This window comes from Misgurnus anguillicaudatus, chromosome 21 (assembly GCF_027580225.2).
Source record: "Misgurnus anguillicaudatus chromosome 21, ASM2758022v2, whole genome shotgun sequence".
In the NCBI taxonomy this organism is placed as follows: Eukaryota; Metazoa; Chordata; class Actinopteri; order Cypriniformes; family Cobitidae; genus Misgurnus; species Misgurnus anguillicaudatus.
Window position 1 is genome coordinate 24,276,972 of NC_073357.2, and position 20,958 is coordinate 24,297,929.

Below are 20,958 nucleotides of genomic sequence, written 5' to 3' on the forward strand. Positions count from 1 at the left end.
AGTGAGTTAAAGGAACAGTGCTTAGGAAGTACTCATTAGAGAAGTAACACTAATGACTGTAACACCAATGATGGTAACATCAATGACAAATTACAGAAAAAAACTAACATTTTAACAAAATGGATGCCATTAGCCATGTGCTATTTAATCAGAGATGTAACAATCACATACTTATTCAGTATAATGTATTTTTACATCCAACAAATCTTATCTCAAAATTCTTAGATATATCATGATATTTTAGAAGTAAGACTCTCTAAACCTCTCAAAAACTTTTTGCCTTCCTCCACTGCACTTCTTTCACTGACCTCTTGACCCATGAAAAACTTCAAAGAGCTGATGCATTGTTTCAAAATAAAAGTGCTTTGGGTAGGGTAACACCAATGACATAAATTTGGGGGACAAATATTTATTTGATATTATTCATATTAATGGTGTATTTTTACCATTTCAGTGTTGTAGTAAATTCATACAGGGTTAAAGGTAACTGTAAATTAGATTTGTTTTATAAAAAAACATGGTTTTAAATAATAAGTACACAGTTCAACTTCCATGTATGATCAAAGGGACAGGACCAGACATTTCAAAAAAGTTTTAAAAAAAGGAATTTAAATAAATAAACTCTCTCATCATTTTAAGGACAGTCTATATTTATTAAATATATATCATTATGGGATTATTGGGTCAAATTAAATGATTAAGGGGTCTGCAAAAGCAAGGGACAAGCATTTCCACCTTTTTTGTAGAATGACCCATATATGATGTAAACAAAAACTTTTATTCCGCTATAGATTAATCGCGATTAATCGTTATCCATCCCTATCACACATACACATTGTCATTTATGTGTATGTCTTGTGAATAGAACATCTTAGGACTTGAAGATATATGGGTTAATTCTTCTGGCCTCGTGCCTTTTTTCAACATCGAAAACAATTCCTCACATGTAATGACGGAGAAGCTAGTTTACTACGAAAAACTGTAATCCAATCATAGCAGTGATTGGTGTTTACTTCCAAGTCTTCAATGCGGCATGCCCATCAAAACCAGGCTACAAAATTATAATAGGCCTATTACAGCTTTTGCTGTTTTGAATGTAAAAACCACGCAAACGCCATAAGTAGACCTCAGACAATAGTATAAAACAATAAAAACGCCCGATTTACCACACCTTTAAACTAACATTTTACTTGTTCTGCCTTGCAAGCACCAGTATTTCCTCCAGGAAATGGAAATGTACTTCTGTTTCTTTATTCTGTAGCTCGTTTCAGTTCACATTCAGGCTACGGTTGTCTTCTCTTGCCAGTATTGCAGTCAGAGTCCAACTTCTTATGTGTTTTTCTCACATTAGGCACTCAGGAGGTCTTTCTGACCTAGGAACAGATTCTTTTTGTGCATTACGATCTCAATCTCCATCAGCTTACAAAGCATAGCTGATCCAAAATCAGTCCTTTTTTGCCCTGATATCGAGCTCCCTCCACTGTCAGCCATTCAGAAGTAATCACCTGGCACAGTGGAGCACCGTGATGGTTCAATTATTATGCTCATCAGTCCAATCAGCACACCCACATCAACCTGAGCAGCAGGACTCTGACTAAACAGAAATAACACAGCGACCAATCACAGGCTCTTCTTGCTGTACCTGGTAAAAGGCACTGCCGCAGTGCTCCCGGGTAATCAGAAAGCCGCATGGCAATTTGAACAGTTCGCCTCTCGGTTCTTTCTTTCTTTTCTTTCAGTGCATCATTTTGTAGATGTTATTCAAGGCATTAAATCCGGAGGCCAGGAAATACATTTCAGGGCCATGGAGATAGAAAAACATGGTACTGAATTTAAAGCGCAAACTTTCCTTGGATTGGTTTTAATTCACCTAAGCAATCACAATGAAGTCACTAAGAGCTCTCCAGTAGCTACTAATGATGTATTCAACTAGTAAGTGGTGTATTTCAGAGATGTTTTACTTTTATAAAGAATGGCGCGATCGAGTGTCCCTGATTTTAGCCGTACTAAAAAAACTATATATTCTAGATTCTTACAGTACACACCTCATAAAGTAAGGCTAATTTGTTTTTCTCATTAGCCAAAGCAGAGGAGTTTTAGGGAGAAGTCATACTGAGTAAATATAGACATCTCTTACATTAACAAACCCACAAAACACCACACACATACCCATTTTTCACATCTTAGCAAACTGAGTCATTCACTTGCTGCTGTGGTTTTTGATGTCTCATTATTTTCTCTCTAGTGTATCCCGTTTGCATGTCTTTGCTCTCGCTGTAAAGGCGTCATTGTGTTCCCACGCTCAGCCTTCAGTCTTCAGAACCGCAGACACTCGTACACACTGGCCTTGCTTCATTTAATATTTTCATCTCTCTATGCGCTATGCACTTTGTTTTGCACCTTGCTCTCTCTACAGTATACTCTCTTTCCAACAGTTGTACTTCTCAACGGTTTTATTTGACGGATCTCCATTATCTTTTTATCTGCCTTTCACTCTTTAAATGGCCGTTAAAGTGGTTGCAGTAAGTCTGCAGTCTTTTGATGCCCAGCATTTAGGGCCGCTGGATGCTGGACAAAGCACCAAAGAAAACGAACAGCGGTCGTAAAATTGTTTGTGACGGCTCACATGTGCCACACAACCATTAAAGTGTAGCAGTAAACTTTTATTGTCTTTCTATTTTACGCTCCTGTGTTGATTAATTTCACCGTCATGTACAGCACTGTAATGTGAGCTGGTTTTGCTGTCCACAGCAGGACGAAATGAGAGGAGATATGATGGGTGATATGATGACCTCAGAGGAAAAATGTTATTGCTCGGAGGTTGCTCTACATAGCTCAGAAGACTTTTTTTCTAAATTAAAGTATGATTAGTCTCAGATCTGTCTCCTAAAAGTCATTTGGAGACATAAAAATAAAGACTAATTTTGCAATGCAGTAAAAATATAGAGATATAAAATTTTGCATATTTGAATAACTTAATGAATAATCTTATGAGACGATTGTGGGTTCATTCCAAACTCTCTCACGGTGCATTCACACGGGGGCGTAAGTGTTAATGCTTCCCATTCACTTTTAATGGGTGACGTCATGCGTTGCCGAACTGAATTGTGGATCCGTCTGCGCCACGTCAGTGCCGTTGTTTGCAGAAGAAGTTGAACATTTCTCAACTAATCAAGCAGCACCGCGTGCGTCAGCCAATCGGATCGCCTTATGCACATAACCTAGGGAGATCCAGCCAATAACGTTTATGGAAGACTGGATAATGTGTTGCGGCCACTATGATTGACACGCTTCAGACAAGCCTTCCGTCGAGAATTATCACTTGCACCTGGTGTGAATGCACCGTCACTCTTGGATTGGAGACATTGTTGTTTGACTTAAAGGTGCAATGTGTACATTTTAGTGGCATCCAGTGATGAAGAGTTTATGAATTGCAAGCAACATCTTAAGGGCTCGTTATAGTTGTGCGTAGGTCCTAGGGCATAGCCGCGATGGCGTAGGTTCCGCGTCGGTTTTCATTTATACTTTTGCGTCGTCGTCCGCGTCGCCATGCAAACACGCGCAGACCGCTGGTAGGCAGTATCCACGCGTGTAACCACAGTAGCAGCACGACCGTCAATGAAAAAGAAGCTTGGCAAGTTAACCCACAAACGAAGAAGAAACAGCAACTTGTTGTGTATGTTTTGAGAAGACCAGCAATGATGGAAGTAAATAAACAACGACTTTTGTTACAGTTTGGATTAAATCACTCCTTAACTCGGCTCATCTTTGTTTTCACCGTCGCAAACGGAAATACCTATGACACAGTTTTTTTACCTGACGGGAGTGGTTCTGGTGGACCAATCACAGCTCTTGCGGTCCGCGTAGATCTGATGCGCTGTTAAAAATTTGCGAGGTGCACGTCAGGCTACGCAGAGCTACGCACAGGCTACGGATAACCTACGGCGTAGCTACGACGTCGACCTCACGCACGACTATAAATCGGGCTTTAGTCCACCGCTCACCCCTCCCTTTCTTTCTTTCTAGTGGCTGTATTCTTGGTGAAAACTGGTTAATTTATACAAAAGTTAATTCAGACAAGTTTATCCAGACACAGGTTAAGGGAGGGACAATTTGGCATTTCCAATTTGCCTAGCCTGCATGTTTTTGGCCTGTGGGAGGAAACCGGAGTACCTGGAGTAAACCCACGCTGACACATGGGCCTTCTCATTCCGAAAGCTACAGCCTCTGGAGGTCGCATATGCAGGATGCATACGTCATCAAGTCTGGTTTATTTCAGTTAACTGAGCATTTCTTCGCAAGTCATACGCATATTTCAATAATTTACTATTAATTAAAAATAATGGTCAACTTGTAATTGTTAATATTTTAAAATAAGACAGTCTTGATGACAGATGCAGCATACAAATGCGACCTCCGGAGGCTGCTACCTTCGGATTGAGAAACGTCCAGGGAGAACATGCTAACTCCATGGTGGCTGCGACAGGACAAACATTTCATCATCTGAAGGTGTGGGTGTGAAGGGTCGCACATCGGATAAGAGGCGTTAAGAGGCGATGTGTCGCATCGCCCCATGTATGTAAAAATCGAAGACATTATTTTCTATAAATGTACAAACATTGGCGCCATCTGATGGCGGCTGCCCGCTGTGACTCTGGACGCTGTTCAAATCCCTGCTGCGCCACAGAGCGTCACTCACATAGTATAACATTAAATAAAATCATATTTGTCCCAAATCGTTAACGATTAACATAGGCTGCTAACGCATATTTTGCATATTCTGGAAGTAGACTGTCTAACTTAACTCATGGTATTAAATGTGCACATCCACTCCAGTTTCTCACCCAGTGTATGATCCCCTTGAGAGAACAGAGAGTAGCCAGTCAAGCAGTGAGGTTTTAATAGTGAAGAAATGCACTCTGCAAAGCAGTTTGTCCATTTAGGGCTACTGTAGAAACATGGCGGCGCAAAATGGCGACTACCATGTACTGTAAAGGGGGGTCGCACACCGGACCCGCCGTGCAGCGCCGCATCGAGTCCCATCTAAGACAACTCGGAGGTATCGTAAACCGGAAGTGCACATTAAATAGCGCGAGCTTCGTCAGATAGCGTCTACTTCAAAATGCAAAATATACGTTAGCAGCCAATGTTAATCGTTAATGATTTGTGACAAATATGATGTTATTTAATGTTAAACTATGTGAGTGGCGCTCTGTGATTTGAGCAACTTCCTGAGTCAAAGCTGGGCGCTGGCACACCGGCACTGACAGGTGGCGCCTGTCCGCGTATACTCATAGAAAACAATGTGTTCGATTTTTTTAGAATGGCTAGGCGCTGCACATCCGGTGTGCCACCCCCTTTAGGGGATCCGCAGTATATGTAGATAAAAACGGCTCATTTTAAGTTTATACAAACATAATCGTTCATTATGTAAGGTCTTTATACATCACTAAAAACAAGTTATGTATATTATAATGCATTTCTGTCAAGAGATCCTCCTTAAAGGAACAGTGTGTAGGATTGTGGCCAAAACTGGTATTGCAATCACAAAACTTGTGGCTAAAACTGGTACTGCAATCACACAACTGATGGCCAATATACAAAATGATAACATAAACATCAGTTGAGGGCTGCAACTACACTTTTTAAATGACAATATCCTGGTCGGACCACTGTTGTCAGTGATATAAGTATTTGAAATGAAAATGATTTCTTAATGTCTAGTGACATATCAGGGCCATTTTATATTTAATTGATATACATTTCTTACATACTGCTCCTTTAAATGTACACACTGCACCTTCAAGCCAAACTCTTCATTTGCCTTCAATTTAGTCTCATTTCCAGAACTATCCAAACTATTAGGATAAAACATTTGATGTTGATGTGATGTTGCAGAAGGGGAACATGGGTAAGTATGACCATTACAGATTAGATTAGTGATGTCCAACTTTTGTTCTTTTCCACAGACAGCAGATTTAAATTGCTGGGCAGCACAGTGCTGTACGTTCCTCTGGAGGCTCTGCAGCACCGCCCAGAGGAAGTCATCCAGAACAAGAATCTAGTACACAGGCTGGAAAGTAAGACTGCAGTCATGTGTGTGAAGGCGCATGTGTGTGTGTGTGTGTGTGTGTGTGTGTGTGTGTGTGTGTGTGTGAGAGAGAGAGAGAGAGAGAAAGGGGCTTGAATAATTGCTGATGTAGTAAACTGTGAGGAGTGAACAGTACATAAGACGATGTATGCAGGAAATTACATCTGCCGCGACAGTCCGTGGTTCAAGCCCGCGAGCGTGATTTACACCACAGCTGAAGGGCAAAAATAAAGGGCTAATTCAATTCAATGCTGCCATGCTTAAAAGAAGTCTTTATTAAATTTGGTGGTTGGGGAGGGGTCCAGGGTTAAAGGGACATACCTGGGGCACTTTTATTCTAGAGAGGTGTTGGTGAAAAAGAGCTAACTTTTTTGAAAAGAAAGTTCAGGACGCCGCATGATGGATACCCCACTCAAGATTTTTACAGCAGGCGGTGGACCAAAGGACTGTTTGTCCTCCAAGCCTTTTTTTTCTTCTTTGGAGCAAAATCTTAGTAGTTCACAGAAAGAAAAAAGTCTTATTAACTATCCCTTATATCAAATTTGAATATTTAGAAGGGGAGATTAGTCTATGACTTTAATTAATTTATACTTTATTATTTGTCCCAGATAGCTTCAAAAGGCTATTTTATTATACAGTAGTGCACCAGCCATAAGGTCTACCTTTACCCATAAACAGTTATGGTGCTTTTCTGTCCTTTGGGGAGCCTGTCAGTCTCCGGTTATGCTTTTGTTGTGTCAAAGGGCAGTTACCTACACTGCTATTCAATGCTGAATCTACAAAACCACTGCAAACAAAATGATATTGTTTGTGTCAGCCTTCAACCTGGGTTGCATGTGATGAGTTTAAAGACCTGAGTAAGCACATGTTTCTATTCTATTTTTAGTATGTACTAAAAATGGCTTCAAAAAACAATATTCTGTAACAAACAATGAAAGAGTAGCTTGAACATTTGAAATGATTCCTTGGGTTTCACAGAAGAAAAGTCATTCAGGTTTGGGTTAACATGAGGAACATGATAAAAAAATGTTATTGTATATTTTACAAGATGTAATATGAGTCTCAGGTGTGCCTAGAATGTGAATTTCAGCTCAAAATATCCCACTTATTATTATTAATAAGCATGTCCAAAATGCCAAATGGGTGGGAGCAAAAAGCACTGGGTCTCATTCACTAAGCCTACGTACGCACAAATTTGTGCGTGAGATGTGCGTATGGATGTTTTCACGAACCAATTGGGATTCAACCAAAACTTTCGGATCAAAAAGTCTTCTAAATGTATGCAAAATTCAAGAAAACCTAAAACCACTCGTACACAATAATCAAGTACGCTATAATCAAATACTAGGCTATAATTATAATGTGTATGATAATGTATAAAATGTACATGATTATATTTTATTTTATAATATTTCCTGTATTATATATTATTATGCATGATATATTATTATTATTATTATATACATTATATTATAGGCTACATTATTATAGCCTACTTATTTTTACTACACATATAAAGAGGATGCACGTAATGACATCTTCACGCTTTCCTTCCACACTTTTTAAATCTCTATATAAAAGCGTCTGCTTAAAGGGAAATCCACTTTTTTCAAAAATATGCTCATTTTCCAGAGTTAAACATTTGATTTTTACCATTTTTGAAGCCATTTAGCTGATCTCCGGTTCTGGCAGTACCACTTTTTTCATTCTGGCATAATAATCAGGGACTTTGCTGCTGTAACATGGCTGCAGCATGCGCAATGATATTACAAAGCACCTGAAAAAAGTCCCCTGCTATTGAAAGTAACCAAGGGGACTATTTTCAGGCAGTGTGTAATATCACTACGCCTGCTGCAGCCATGTTACAGCAGCAAAGTCCTTGATTATTACGCCAGAATGAGAGTATAGTTCCTAGCCATATATCTGCCTAGAAAATCTTTTAATTTTTTTTTTAATTTTCCGTTGATATTAGTACACGATGTAACTACAGAAGAGTCAAGTTTTAAATAGGAAAAATATCGAAACTCTTTGATTATTTTTGAGCGCGATGCTAATGGTCTAATCAGATTCAATGGATTGTGCTAAGCTATTCTAAAAGTGGTACCGTCAGACTCGGAGATCAGCTGAATTGATTCCAAAATGGTAAAAATCAAATGTTTAGCTCTAGGGGAGTCGGAAAATGAGCCTATTTTCGAAAAAAGTGGAGTGTCTCTTTAATGCCTAATGTAAACGTCATGTAAATGTAATGAGAAGTCCAAACGTCAATCACTTGATCTTCTGTCTGTTTTATTTTAGATACAGATGCGCGTCTCTGTCATGTTAATTACGGTAAATGTCTTATTTGTTAACGCATTCAATATTTATTTAATGTTACTCCGACTGGTAGACAGCACTGGCTTCCTCCAGCAACAGCAAAATAAATAAAATAATTTATTTATATAAAATAAAAAATACAAAGCAAAACTGACCTTTACTGATAATAAATATGATCATGGATTTCTTTTCGAGCTCTTTTACTTCTTTGACAAACTGCTCTACAATGTTTTGTGGACTAGGGCTGCGCTGCGGAAAACCCTTATATGGAGCTGGTTTGGGCGTGTTTTATGCAAATTACCAACCTTGTGCACACGGCCGCTCATGTAGAACACTCCAAATTTACTCACGTAATAACCAGTATAAGAAAAAACTCATGTGTGAACGCACGTGTTGTGAATTAGGCAGAAAGTTTTCGTGAGAAGTTCAAGTGTGCGTATAAATCCGAAAAATGTATACAATTATTAGTGAATGAGACTACATGTTTTTATGTGTGTACCTTTAATTGCAAATGAGCTACTGCCCTTATTTCCTTACCGACAGACAGTGAGCAATTTTTAGTTAAAAATATACCTGATTTCCGTGAATACAGTCTGAGAAAATAGTATCTTTAGCGCTGCAACATGCTAACAAACACATTTAGAAAGCTTTTGTGTAAAATTAACCAGTGAGTTAGTGACTGTGGGCGGGCCTTTGTTTTTGTGATGTTACATTAACAAGAAAATCAAATCAGCATGTCTAATGAGACTGCTTTGGTTTAATGGGAATTACAAAAAAAGAGGGTGGATTTTTTCTTTTTAGGGTTGTTGTGTTCACACACTGCCAACACACATTTATGTACACATTTATGTACACCTTGTAAATGTGGATGTTTGCCTAATATGTGCCCTTTAAATGAACACGTTGAAATGTGATGAATAAAGTTTAAAGTACAAGTTTAAGAGAGCAGTATCAAATTATTTAATGAAACAACATGAATGAGCGATGCATTGTATTTTGTGAAAGACGAGCTTTTAAAGCTGTGCCGTTTTCTGCTGAATTCAGTGTCAAATCATGGATCTTGTTTTAGCAGAATATAATATCACCCCTCAAACTTTTTCTCTTCCTCCCTCAGTGGTGATAATCCACTGGACACGTCAAATAAAGGAGGTATTGAGTGCTCAAGAGATTGGAGAGATGGGGGAGAGCTCGGGCCCTCTGGAGGAGATCTCGTTCTGGAAGAGCCGCTTTGCCGATCTAGCCAACATCAGTCAGCAGCTGCAGAAACCAGGAGTCTGTCACATGCTAAAAATTTTGCAGCTCTGCTCGCCTTTCTACACCTCACAGTTCAGTGAACTAGCCAAGCACATCCAGGTACATCTGAGTGTGAATCCGTATGTGTGTGTGTCCATGGGCGAACCAAAATATGTGTGGGGCTACAGTACATGGCAGGAATTGAGCCGAGGGGTAATGGCCTGAACAAGAACATTCCCTGGCTGTTGATGATTTATATGCAGCTTCTGAACGGCTTCTCCTCACCCCTCGGAAATGAGGCCGTATCGCATTCAGGCTCGGCTATTACGAGGCGGTTCGGCTTCTCATTTGAACGGGAGACGGAGCATGTCTGTCAGCCATACTTCAGCGTTCAGTGTCACACCCTCATTGCCCTTTAACACTGATTTTAGACCAGTTTTATGGTTGTTCTCATAATGGGGTTTAGATGGAGGACGCCGCTACCGCATCAGCATAGAAACAGCATCCCCTTTTCATAGTTATACCTCCAACTTAACATTGTGCAAAACTGCAGGGCTGCAGTAACTGCCGTCCTTCATTTTACACAATTTCCAAAGTCTCTGAAAAATCAATGTCAACACGATGAAATAATTAAACTGTTTGACCTTCTGTGGTAGAACCCATTGTAATAGTAAAACTATAGACTCAGCTGCGTGGCGGATCACTGCTCCCTAACTGTTATGAAGGATAACATTCAACAAAGGCAATTGATACAAGAACATGGCCGACTTTGGTACTGTACATCCACTTTAAAGTTGACATGTGTCATCTATAGGGTTAGGTGATATAAAAATGAACATTTCGTCATTATTTACTCAGCCTCGTGTCGTTCAAACACCCATACTCTTGCTCTTCGAAACCAAAGTGGAGATTTTTGTCATGGTGGTACTGTATTAGTGACCTTGTCTGTGAAATCCAGGCTAAAGTCTCACAATCTTGTAAGATTTGGAGTATTAAAGTTTGATTTCAGTCATTGATTTTAGATCTTTGAAATACTTGTCACGAATCTCCAGTAAGGAAAGAAAGAGAAAACCCAGGTGCAGGCTTAGATAGGCACCAAACAGATTTTATTAAACAAAACACAGAAACTAAAGACCCACGAAGGGGCCCAACAGGGTAAACACACAAAAAACTAAACAGGCTAGGTTAACAAAACAAAGAACTTTGACAAAACTTCACTTAAAATCAAAGCTTTGAACCGGTTCGCGGAACGAAAACCAGAAACTTTTGATGGTTTGCAAGGAACAGAAACTTAATAAAATATATGTGCCGGAACAGAATCGTTTATTTAAAATAATGGTAATACAGTTAATTATTTTGTTCTTCGATAAGATTTCTGTGCAACTTGGGTGAAGTTCACTTTTGGTCGTCATTGACATCTGAGAAATGAGAAGCTTGCCACCAGCAAGTAGCCTACTCAAGCCCAAATCTCTAATGCTCAATCATAAGAGGTAAATATCTACCAAGTATCTCAAGATGTTTGTTTTTGTAATACTAATTAGTGGTGTAACAGATCGCAGTTGATCCGTACAATTCACGACCCACAGTTTGGCTCGCATGCGATTCGCGGATTAATACGCAATTAAAATACACTTGGCGAATAAAGCACTAAAAAACAACGTAATTTACACTTTTTGTGGAGCGACTGTTTATGCTGCAAGCGCCATTTGAAATTTGTCCTCCGTCTGTGTGTGTGCGCGTGTTTAAGTGCACTCAAAAGTGCATACACGGAGAGACGCGTTTCAAATAGCAAGTGAACATTCTTTCTGTTCTTGACGGAACACATACAAACAAAATGATCTAGAAATACCACAGTATTCTTTTCCTAATAAAAACATTTGTTTAAGTTGTTTGGCAATAAACGACATGGCAGAAATTGTCCTTGTTTTAATTCATGTATAATGCTGAAACAAATGTAGTCATGTCAGAATTACAGTTATGCCGCTTACATAATGTAGCCTTTTTTAATGTTTGATGACAAGATAGAGACTTAAGGAAAATTAGTAATAAGTTGAGTAATAATTTAAAGCGAGTGTTAGTGTTAGTGTCACGGACCTATGACACGGGTGACCCGGGTTCGATTCCCCTTTAAGGCAGTTTGTTTATAAACTCACGATCTCGATTCATACATAAATGCGATCTTCTTTATAAATGACGGCGATTATCTTGCATATAGTTCACTGTATTCAGATGCTGCATTCACGTGTTCACGTTTTTACCTTTCTTTTACTGTGTGTATTTACATTACAATCCAGGATGCTATAGCAGTCAAACTTGCTCAAACTCACACAGTGTAAAACCAAACCCTATTCATTCACCAATCAGATCCGATCGTTTCTCTCTTCTCTCTTCCTCATTTGCTGCGTTCCGCTGTCACTCACGTGACGTATTACAAAGCGGCAGACCTAAACACATCGGTTTACTTGGATTTGGAGCGACAATTTTCACACAAAAGAGAGGAAATACGAGCGCCTTTGCGGAAAATCATGGTGGCGAGGGAGAGAGAGACGATGCAACAATATTTGTTTCGAAAAAGGCAAGGAAATACTTCTGGTCGTTTCTCAATTGGAAGGCTGCAGCCTCCGGAGGTCAAATATGCAGGCTGCATACGTCATCAAGCCTGTTTTTTTAAGGTAAACTGAGCATTACATTTGCAAGTCATAAGCATACTGCAACAATTTACGATTTACTAAGTATAATAGTCAACTTTATAATTGTTAATATTCTGAAATAAGACAGTCTTGATGACGTATGCATCTTAGAAATGCGACATCCGGAGGCTGGGACCTTCAGATTGAGAAATGGCTTCTGCCACGAGTTCCTCATCAGAAAGTTGTAACATGACTGCGTTTCTCCCAGATGCCTCAAAATGTTGATCGTTTAGCGTTTTAAAGGTTTAGTTTAGTTTTAAGGTTGGCCAGTTCTTTTTCTTTGCGACAGTGCTGAGGCGCTTGTGGCCTCTAGGGGCGCTAGGCGTGAAAAATACATGTCTAGCGTCCCCTAGTGGCCAAAAAGTTCAGCGGTGTGCCTTTCAGTTTAATGTTCTAATGATCAGCCTACTTATTTGTATGTCCCACAGCTGACATGGAACATTATTAACCGGTTCAGGAACTTTATTTTTTAGTTCTAACCAGTTCAGGAACATCAATTTTAGGGTTGAACTGATAAACGGAAACGTTAAAATACTGTTTCTGTTCGGAACGAACCAATTGGGAAAAAATCTGGTCCAATGCCCTGCTTACAATATTCTTTAGACAAAACTTACACGGGCTAGTGAAAAGGTAAATACAAAATAAATCAGCACAAGACAGCAAACACAAGGGCATTAAATAAGGGAGTAAATCAAGAGGGGAACAGGTGACAAACATTAAACAATAACAAGGTGATTAACAAGGAGTCGAGGGGGCGGGGTCAGGAGACGAGACATGTAAAACATGGGCCTGTCATGATCCTGCCTCAAGACTAGAGTAAAACAAGGACAAGAGGGAGGAATCATGAAACTTGGTCAGTATTAAAGATATCAAGGTCTTATTGTAACAAAATTATCTTTCTATAATTTACAGGAGGTTGAATTTATGTACAAAGCCTTACTTTGACTGGATTTTTATAGACTACTGTATTTTGTCTAATTTTGAGTTAGAAATGTTGACCTATAATAATGGCATACATTGGGGGTATACATTACATGGTTGCTGCCCTCACTCCTGTGATTATTCTTCCTGCATTTCTTCACTAGATTAACTACACCTTTATTTTTAAAATAACATTAGTTCCTTCATTGTGAGCACCAAGCTAAATCTGTATTAGCGGATGAACTCATGAACCAGAAATTAATGACATGAAAATCAATGCTGATGATTTTTTTCGTTGGTTCTCTCCCAGGATTTTTCTTTGCAGGCCCAGTCGAACATCTCCTTCCTGTCCCTGCTGAAAGAGCCATGTGAGGAGCTCGCTCAGCTCAAACCTTGTGAGATTGCACCCAAACTCCCTCACATTATCAAACTCATTCGTGTGATATGGGTCAACTCCAGCTACTACAATACCCACGAAAGGATCACGGCCCTGTTTGGCAAGGTACCTCTGGCTTCAGGCAGGATTATGGTTAATGGGGCGTACACACCAAATGTGAATTCAACGATTTGTGCAAGTAGAGTACATACAAACTCAATGCAATGGATACGAATTCACGCAGGGCGATGTGAATGACGCAAATTGGGTGGCGCGATTGATGCAAAAACAAAAGTTATTCACCTCAAACGCATCTTTATATTCAACTAAAGTGAAAAATTCACATGACACGAAGTTAAATCCCACAAGTAATCTAGAGCGAGGTACGCGATGCTTCACATCTGGTGTGTACGCAAGAGCATTAGACATATTGCAATGTAGTCAGATTTCATTTTGCATGATTTTAGTGATGTTTTATGCTTGCATGTCACCTTAGATACTCTGTTCTATGAGATACAGCGGGAAAAATAAGTATTTGACACATCAGCATTTTTATCAGTAAAGAGATTTCTAAGTGGGCTATTGACACAAAATTTTGATGGGAATGGTTATAGGCGCATTTCCAGAATGCTAAATGTTAGGGATGTAACGATACTTCGCGGTACGATACTTCACGATACCAAAAAGAATGCCACAATGTTGCATTGTGCATGATGGGGATATTTATACGATGCCGTTCTTTTAATTTTATTCGTTGACCGGTCAACACTCTGCGCCAGCGTCACTTGTACTTCACCGCAGTCACACAGATATCGCTTGAATCACCTGCAACTTGAACTGAAAATCAGCAACATGACTTCGGTAGAAACAGAAATTGATATAGATAATGCTCCGTCATGTTTTAAGTCCGATGTCTCGCAGCATTTTGTTTTCATATCACTCGATGGGAATCTTAATCAATCGCACGGACGCGTGCACGCACAAAAACATGTCCAGACGCGCGCTTCTGTCCGTTCAGCCGTGTGCGCGGAGCTGCATACAAAAGTGCAAGGGGACGCCTCGAGATATCTTATGAAAACATAACAAAACTAAAGTAAGTTTCTAAATAATAATAATAATAATAATATTTTGACTCGATCTCTATTGGCTCCTGTAGATGGACATCAGAAATGTTTTGTGCAAAGCAGGGAAAGGGAAGCAGAAATGAGAGATGATGAGTTTAAAGTAGTTTAATCCTCACCCAGTCAGGTCTTAAACATTAGAGGAAAAATCTCAAGTAAACCTCTGTCAAGTCTATAGAATTGCATTGTTGCTGAAAAAAATCAACAGATGTATGTGTAATACTAATCTGTATTTTCAGATATGAAATTAATATTTAGTTCACTAGCTGTAGGACACATATGACAGTAACTATTACTGAGATTATTTTAGTATAGCAGTCATAAAATGAATGGTTATTAATCCTTGTTATAATTGTATAATGTAAAATGCAAATGTGCAAAAAAATAAGTTCTCTGCTGTCATTATTTTCAATCTTTTTATGCCATTTATGCCTCCAAACATGTTAACAATGTTCATGTTAAGTATGATGAACATGATACTTAAATATTTTTAAATACATGTTTATCTTTTCCAGTACTTGTTGCAGTGTAGGAATAGTGGGTTAAGCAAAGGGCATTGTATAGAAGTGTTAGGCTTTCAAAAAAGTCAGAAAAAAATAGGGGACATGTGCCCCAGTACAGCTTCATATCTAACAACGCCCCTGCTAAGTTCCCTAATTCTAATTAATATTAATCTTTTTTCAGTGACAGACCTACAGTACAGAAGGTTCAGTTAAGCCTTAAAATGTTGAAATTCTTAGTTAAGTTTTATGAACAACAAAAAAGTTACTGAAGTTGTTAATATTATGAAAATATATCTGAAATTTAAATAACAGTTTAATTGTTTTAATTTGCTCCAAAAACCGTGATGTGTATTGTATCGTGAGCCAAGCATCGAGAGACAGATCGAACCGTGAGCTTAGTGTATCGTTACACCCCTACTAAATGTTCCTGTGAGCACTGTGGGGGCAATTATCCGGAAATTGAAAGAGCATCACCTCACCATAAACCGGCCACGATCAGGTGCTCCACGTAAGATCCCTGTCCGAGGAGTTCAAAGAATAATCAGGAGAGTTCTCCAAGAGGAGCAGGTACTGTTGTTTTAAAATATATATATAAGCAATGCACTGAACCGCCATGGCATCCATGCATGCTCACCACGCAAGACTCCATTGCTGAACAAAAAGCATGTTGAGGCTCGGTTAAAGTTAGCAAAAGAGCATTTGGAGAAGCCTGTGGATTTTTGGGAGACTATAGTATGGTCAGATGAAAGCAAAATAGAACTTTTTGGCAGTCATTCTACACATCATGTTTGAAGAAGAAATGGCACTGCCCACCACCCCAAGAACACCATACCAAAAGTTAAGTTTGGGGTGGAAGCATCATGGTTTGTGGCTGCTTTTCAGCAAGGGCTACTGGCAGACTTTATATTATTGAAGACAGGATGAATGGAGAAATGTACAGGGACATTCTGGATAAAAATCTGCTGAAATCTACCAGAAAGCTGAAACTGAAAAGAGCGTGGACATTTCAGCAAGACAATGATCACAAACACAAGGCCAAGGAAACAATAAAGTGGTTTCAAAGAAATAAAATCAAGTTGCTTGAATGGCCTAGTGAGAGAACTGAAGATCAAAGTTCATAAAAGAGGCCCAAGGAACCTGCAAAATTTAAAGACCATTTGTGTGGAAGAATGGGCCAGAATCAGTCCTGAGCAATGCAGACGACTGGTCTCTCCATACAAGAGGCGTCTAGAAGCTATAATCACCAACAAAGGCTTTTCTACAAACTATTAAATAAAGTGTGTTCAATACTTATTGATTACCCTTTATTTATTATGACTCAACTTGTATACTTAAAAGTTCTGATTTCTTTGTTTGATTTCAATATTTGGCTTGATGGCTACATCTGGTGGAAATTTTTTGTCAATAGCCCACTTAGAAATCCCCTTACTGATAAAAATGCTGATGTGTCCAATACGTATTTTCCCCGCTGTAGGTTTACAATTCACCTTAGACACACACACATATTTAGACATTAAATGGCATGTTATACATACGGAGTGTAATACCCTTGTTTAATATTATCATATTGTATTGCAACTGGCAGTACAGGACATTGTGCAAAGAAATGAGAATGCATGACGTTATGTCTACATTGGGTTGCAATACTCCTACAATGAAGACCGATTCACTACACCTTGACATTATAATGCAGAACCGACTACCCATGCCGTCTGTCTAGACTCAAAGATCAATCCTGTCTTGCATAGTTTTGTATGAATTAGCTGAGCTTGCACACAGAGGTTTCTCAGAAACCAATGCACTCACACAAACATCTCCCAGAAGAACCAGCAAATCTATGCAGTAATATTAAATCACAGCTAAAACCCTTAGCACCCCCCCCCACACACACACTTTCGGCACATCAAAGTTTGGATTCCTGCGGGCTCCGCCCCACAGATAAGACATCAGCCGCTGTCGTGTAGCACATGTAACGTGTTCTCCAGATCAGAGGAGTGGACCTTGCCTCTGTATGCCGCACGCTTGCATCGCCTCACTTGCTTTTTATTTCTGTCCCTCACTCTTTAAGAGCATCAGGGAAAGCATTTAACCTTTTGTAATTACGCTGTGACCTTTCCTTTGCAGAAATCACACAGTTGGTTTTCTTCTTTTTAAGTTTTTTTCATTTTTCCTTACTTTCATTATCTTTTTGAAAACACATCAAGGCAAATGGCACTGCTACAAAAACATTTGGCCTAATTGTTTCCTGAAACATGAGTTTGTGAGTGCACACTAAAATGCCCACAATTGGTCTGCAGTTGTTCTCCAAATGACCATTTTTATTACGTGAGGTCAAACTGTGCACCTTGACAGAATTAGCACAAGAGTTCTGGAGAATCTGCTCTGAAAAATTAAATGTTTCCCTGTTGGTCAAACTTAATACAAACTCTCACAGCTGTGCTGGTGATTACAATACTACCCACCTAACTAGAAACACAGGCATATTTCTAACCTTCCCTTTGTCCCTGAACGTCTGTTTATTTACCACTTTAATTTTTTAGGCACTCTTAATCGAGTAGTTCTCTAAAAAAATCTTCTGTCATTTTGTACGCACCCTCATGCCATTTCGAACACATACTGATGTTTTTTCAAAAAGGTAATTTTCTCTTTTGGTGAACTTTCTTTAACCTAGCAGTAGGCTACGCCTTATTCAGAATGATGCCATGTTGATTCCAAAATGAGGCTGTTAGTGATGAATACAGAAAATACATCATTTTACAAATTTCCACAGGACAAAGAACCTCAGAAATCATGGATTTTTAAAATGAGAATGGACATATGTCCTAATTTTGAGATGAAAGCAGCGCAATGTGTACATAAAGTCTGTTTTGTTATTAGTCTTTTGGCTAATCGCTAATTTCTAGCATGCTTGATGTCATGAAAGATACGGAGACGAACCCAAGTGCAGACAAAACAGAATTTATTAAATAAAACAAGGAAAACAAAACCCACGAGGGGGCAAAACATCAACAATATAAACACAATACTAACAAGTATACAAACAGGACTATGAACTAAACATTAAACTTGGATACAAATGACTTGACTTGACTTGACTTGACTTGACTTGACTTTGAAATACACAGGACAGGAACAAAGCAGTAATACAAGGTAAGGAACGTAGACAGAACACAGAGCACAAGGACTTTAAATAGGGACAAACTAATGAGGGGAACAGGTGACAGTGATGAAACAATAAAGACGAGAGGATGACTAGGGAGCGGGGTAAAAGTGACACGACACTGGGAACACGTGGTCTAATAAACAATACTAGGACCACATGTTCCCACACAGAACATGGGTCTGTCATGATCCTGCCTCAAGACTAGATTAAAACAAGGACAAAATGGCAGAATCATGACACGCAAGGCATGAATACGTATATGAAAACTTTTCTCTGGTAAGTTTTTAAGCACATTGACCAGAATCAACATAAGCAGGATTAATTTCTAATGAAACAACATTTGTACTAGGGCTGTCAATGGATTAAAATATTTATTTTAAAACGGGCAGTTCTGGTTCTTCATTTTGATTGGTTTAAACGCGTTCTAAGCCGTGATAAAATATACCGGTAACCTCACAGTTTAGACCACATTACATAAGTATCACTGCGCCACTGTTGCTGCGTACTGATTTATGAAAATAAACATCAGTCTTTAGTCATATTTTTAATTTGTCTACAATTGCACAATTAATGGCGATATCCAGATGAATGTAAATAAATATTGTTGAGTCATCTCGTCGATAAAGAGAAAACGTTGTCTGAGGATTTTATAACTCAAGTTCATACGTCCGCTATTATCCACTGGGGGGCGATCTTACCCAACTTAAACACTGACGCATTCACTGAAAACACCGTGTAGTACTGTTCATGGATGTGAATTTGATCTCTTACTAAAGTTCTTCACAAAAATGGAATTATCTCCGCTTTTAATAAAAAAATTTGAGAGGTGATAAGAGAACAAATGAAGGTAGGATGAAATGTTTTTTGTTTGTTTTTGTTTGAAAGCGGATGGTCTGTTCTTTCATTTGATATGTTATGTTTATATAAAGAAGATAATTTTTCTGCAAGGCATTAAACTAAAACTGGGTGGCAACTTAAAAAAAAAACGCTGACGGGAAAGAGTTCAGCATGCTTCCAATCATATTTGATCATCACTTCAACAGTTGCATCTAATTTATACATTAATATAAATGTTAATGTATAAATTAGATGAATGTTGATTTATAAAAATAAACACCACAGTCTTTAATCATAGTTTCATTGTGTCTTTGCTGCGTCTGTGTTGGTTGGGAACTGCGCTCTGTTTCAGTCACACTTGATTCTGAGGAACTACTTTGTTTGGCGGAAGAGCAATATTTGTACTAAAATAATTACAACTTATTTGGGTTTTATTTGATAAAATCCCGCTAACGTTATGCATATGAAGTAACCGTTTTATAAACGCAATAAACCACTCGAAGCGTTGGGTTACCAGTGCATTTTATAACAGCTAAGGGGGCTAACGCCCATTAGCTGTTATAAAATGCACTGGTAACCCACTGCTTCTCGGGGTTTATTGCTTTAATCTAGATTAATCGCATGATTTTATGAGTTAACTCGCGATTAATCGCAAATTATTCTCACATTTTATCTGTTCTTAATTTACCTTAATTGAACACTTTTCATGTTTTTAATACTCTAATCAACATGGGTGTGGTCAAATATAGATGTTTTATGCAAATGTATGTTAACGCCAGCCTGTTTACATTTTCGACTGAACCATCCGTCATTGTTTTGTATATGAATTTTCCTTTCAGAAGACCATTTTCTTTCTCCATTTCTGATTTCTTTCTCCCTTTCTGACTCCATCATTTGTGGCCCGTACTGGCAAGTTGTGCAATGAGCAAATTTTCAAAAAATATTTTTTATATTTTGACATTCTCTATTAAAAATCTTCAAAACAATGCATGGTTTGTTGGAATCTGACAAAACATGCAGAGCTCCACCTGTTTAAGGTTGACAGAGTCAGCAAAATTAACCACATCCATACCTTAAAATCACTGATAAAACTAATAGATTATAGCACACACAAAGCAAAAACAATATCAGTATAACTTTTTTCTTTTATTGTTTGATTGACATTGAGACTTGAGCTTTAAGATGTACTGTATAACGCAGATCTAATTTAATGTTACACATCAGATATTTTTCTTCAACAGTCAATTAAACATTTACTTAAGACATAACAGATTATATCTGCGTGAATTCTTGTCAAAACAGATATTTTTTGTAGATGTCTATATGTCGAGGGTCGCACACTCACGCGTCTGTGTGCACGGGCTTCAGATCTGTCAGTGTGAGGATCGCTTTTGAATCTTGTCGCTCTTAATAATTATTGTAACATTAATCAGATCCTGAACTCTATCTCTCTTAATAGCTATTGTAACATCAAGCAATTCCTGCATATATGGAGATGCCTCTTTGTATTAGATTAAGCATTTAGGACAGTACACCTTTCAGAAAACGTACAAATAAAGATCATTTTAGATGTCCAACGACCATTTAGAGCATTTGATTTGCTAGACGAGAGCTTAATGTTCTTATTTATTGGAAAACCTCCGACTCTTCTAGACAGCACAGGTCACATTTACTGTCTAGGATGCGTCTTAATTTATTAAACTATATGGG

At 38.5% G+C, this 20,958-nt stretch overlaps 1 protein-coding gene across 1 annotated transcript in view; it reads left to right on the forward strand.

Moving 5' to 3' along the window:
* dnah2 (dynein, axonemal, heavy chain 2) overlaps positions 1-20,958 on the forward strand; it is a 282,596-nt gene that overhangs the window by 14,910 nt on the left and 246,728 nt on the right. Inside the window, exons 6-8 of the mRNA XM_055198209.2 lie at positions 5,970-6,080; positions 9,519-9,757; positions 13,559-13,750. Of these exons, the coding sequence (XP_055054184.2) occupies positions 5,970-6,080; positions 9,519-9,757; positions 13,559-13,750 (542 nt within the window). The remainder of the gene's footprint in view (positions 1-5,969; positions 6,081-9,518; positions 9,758-13,558; positions 13,751-20,958) is intronic.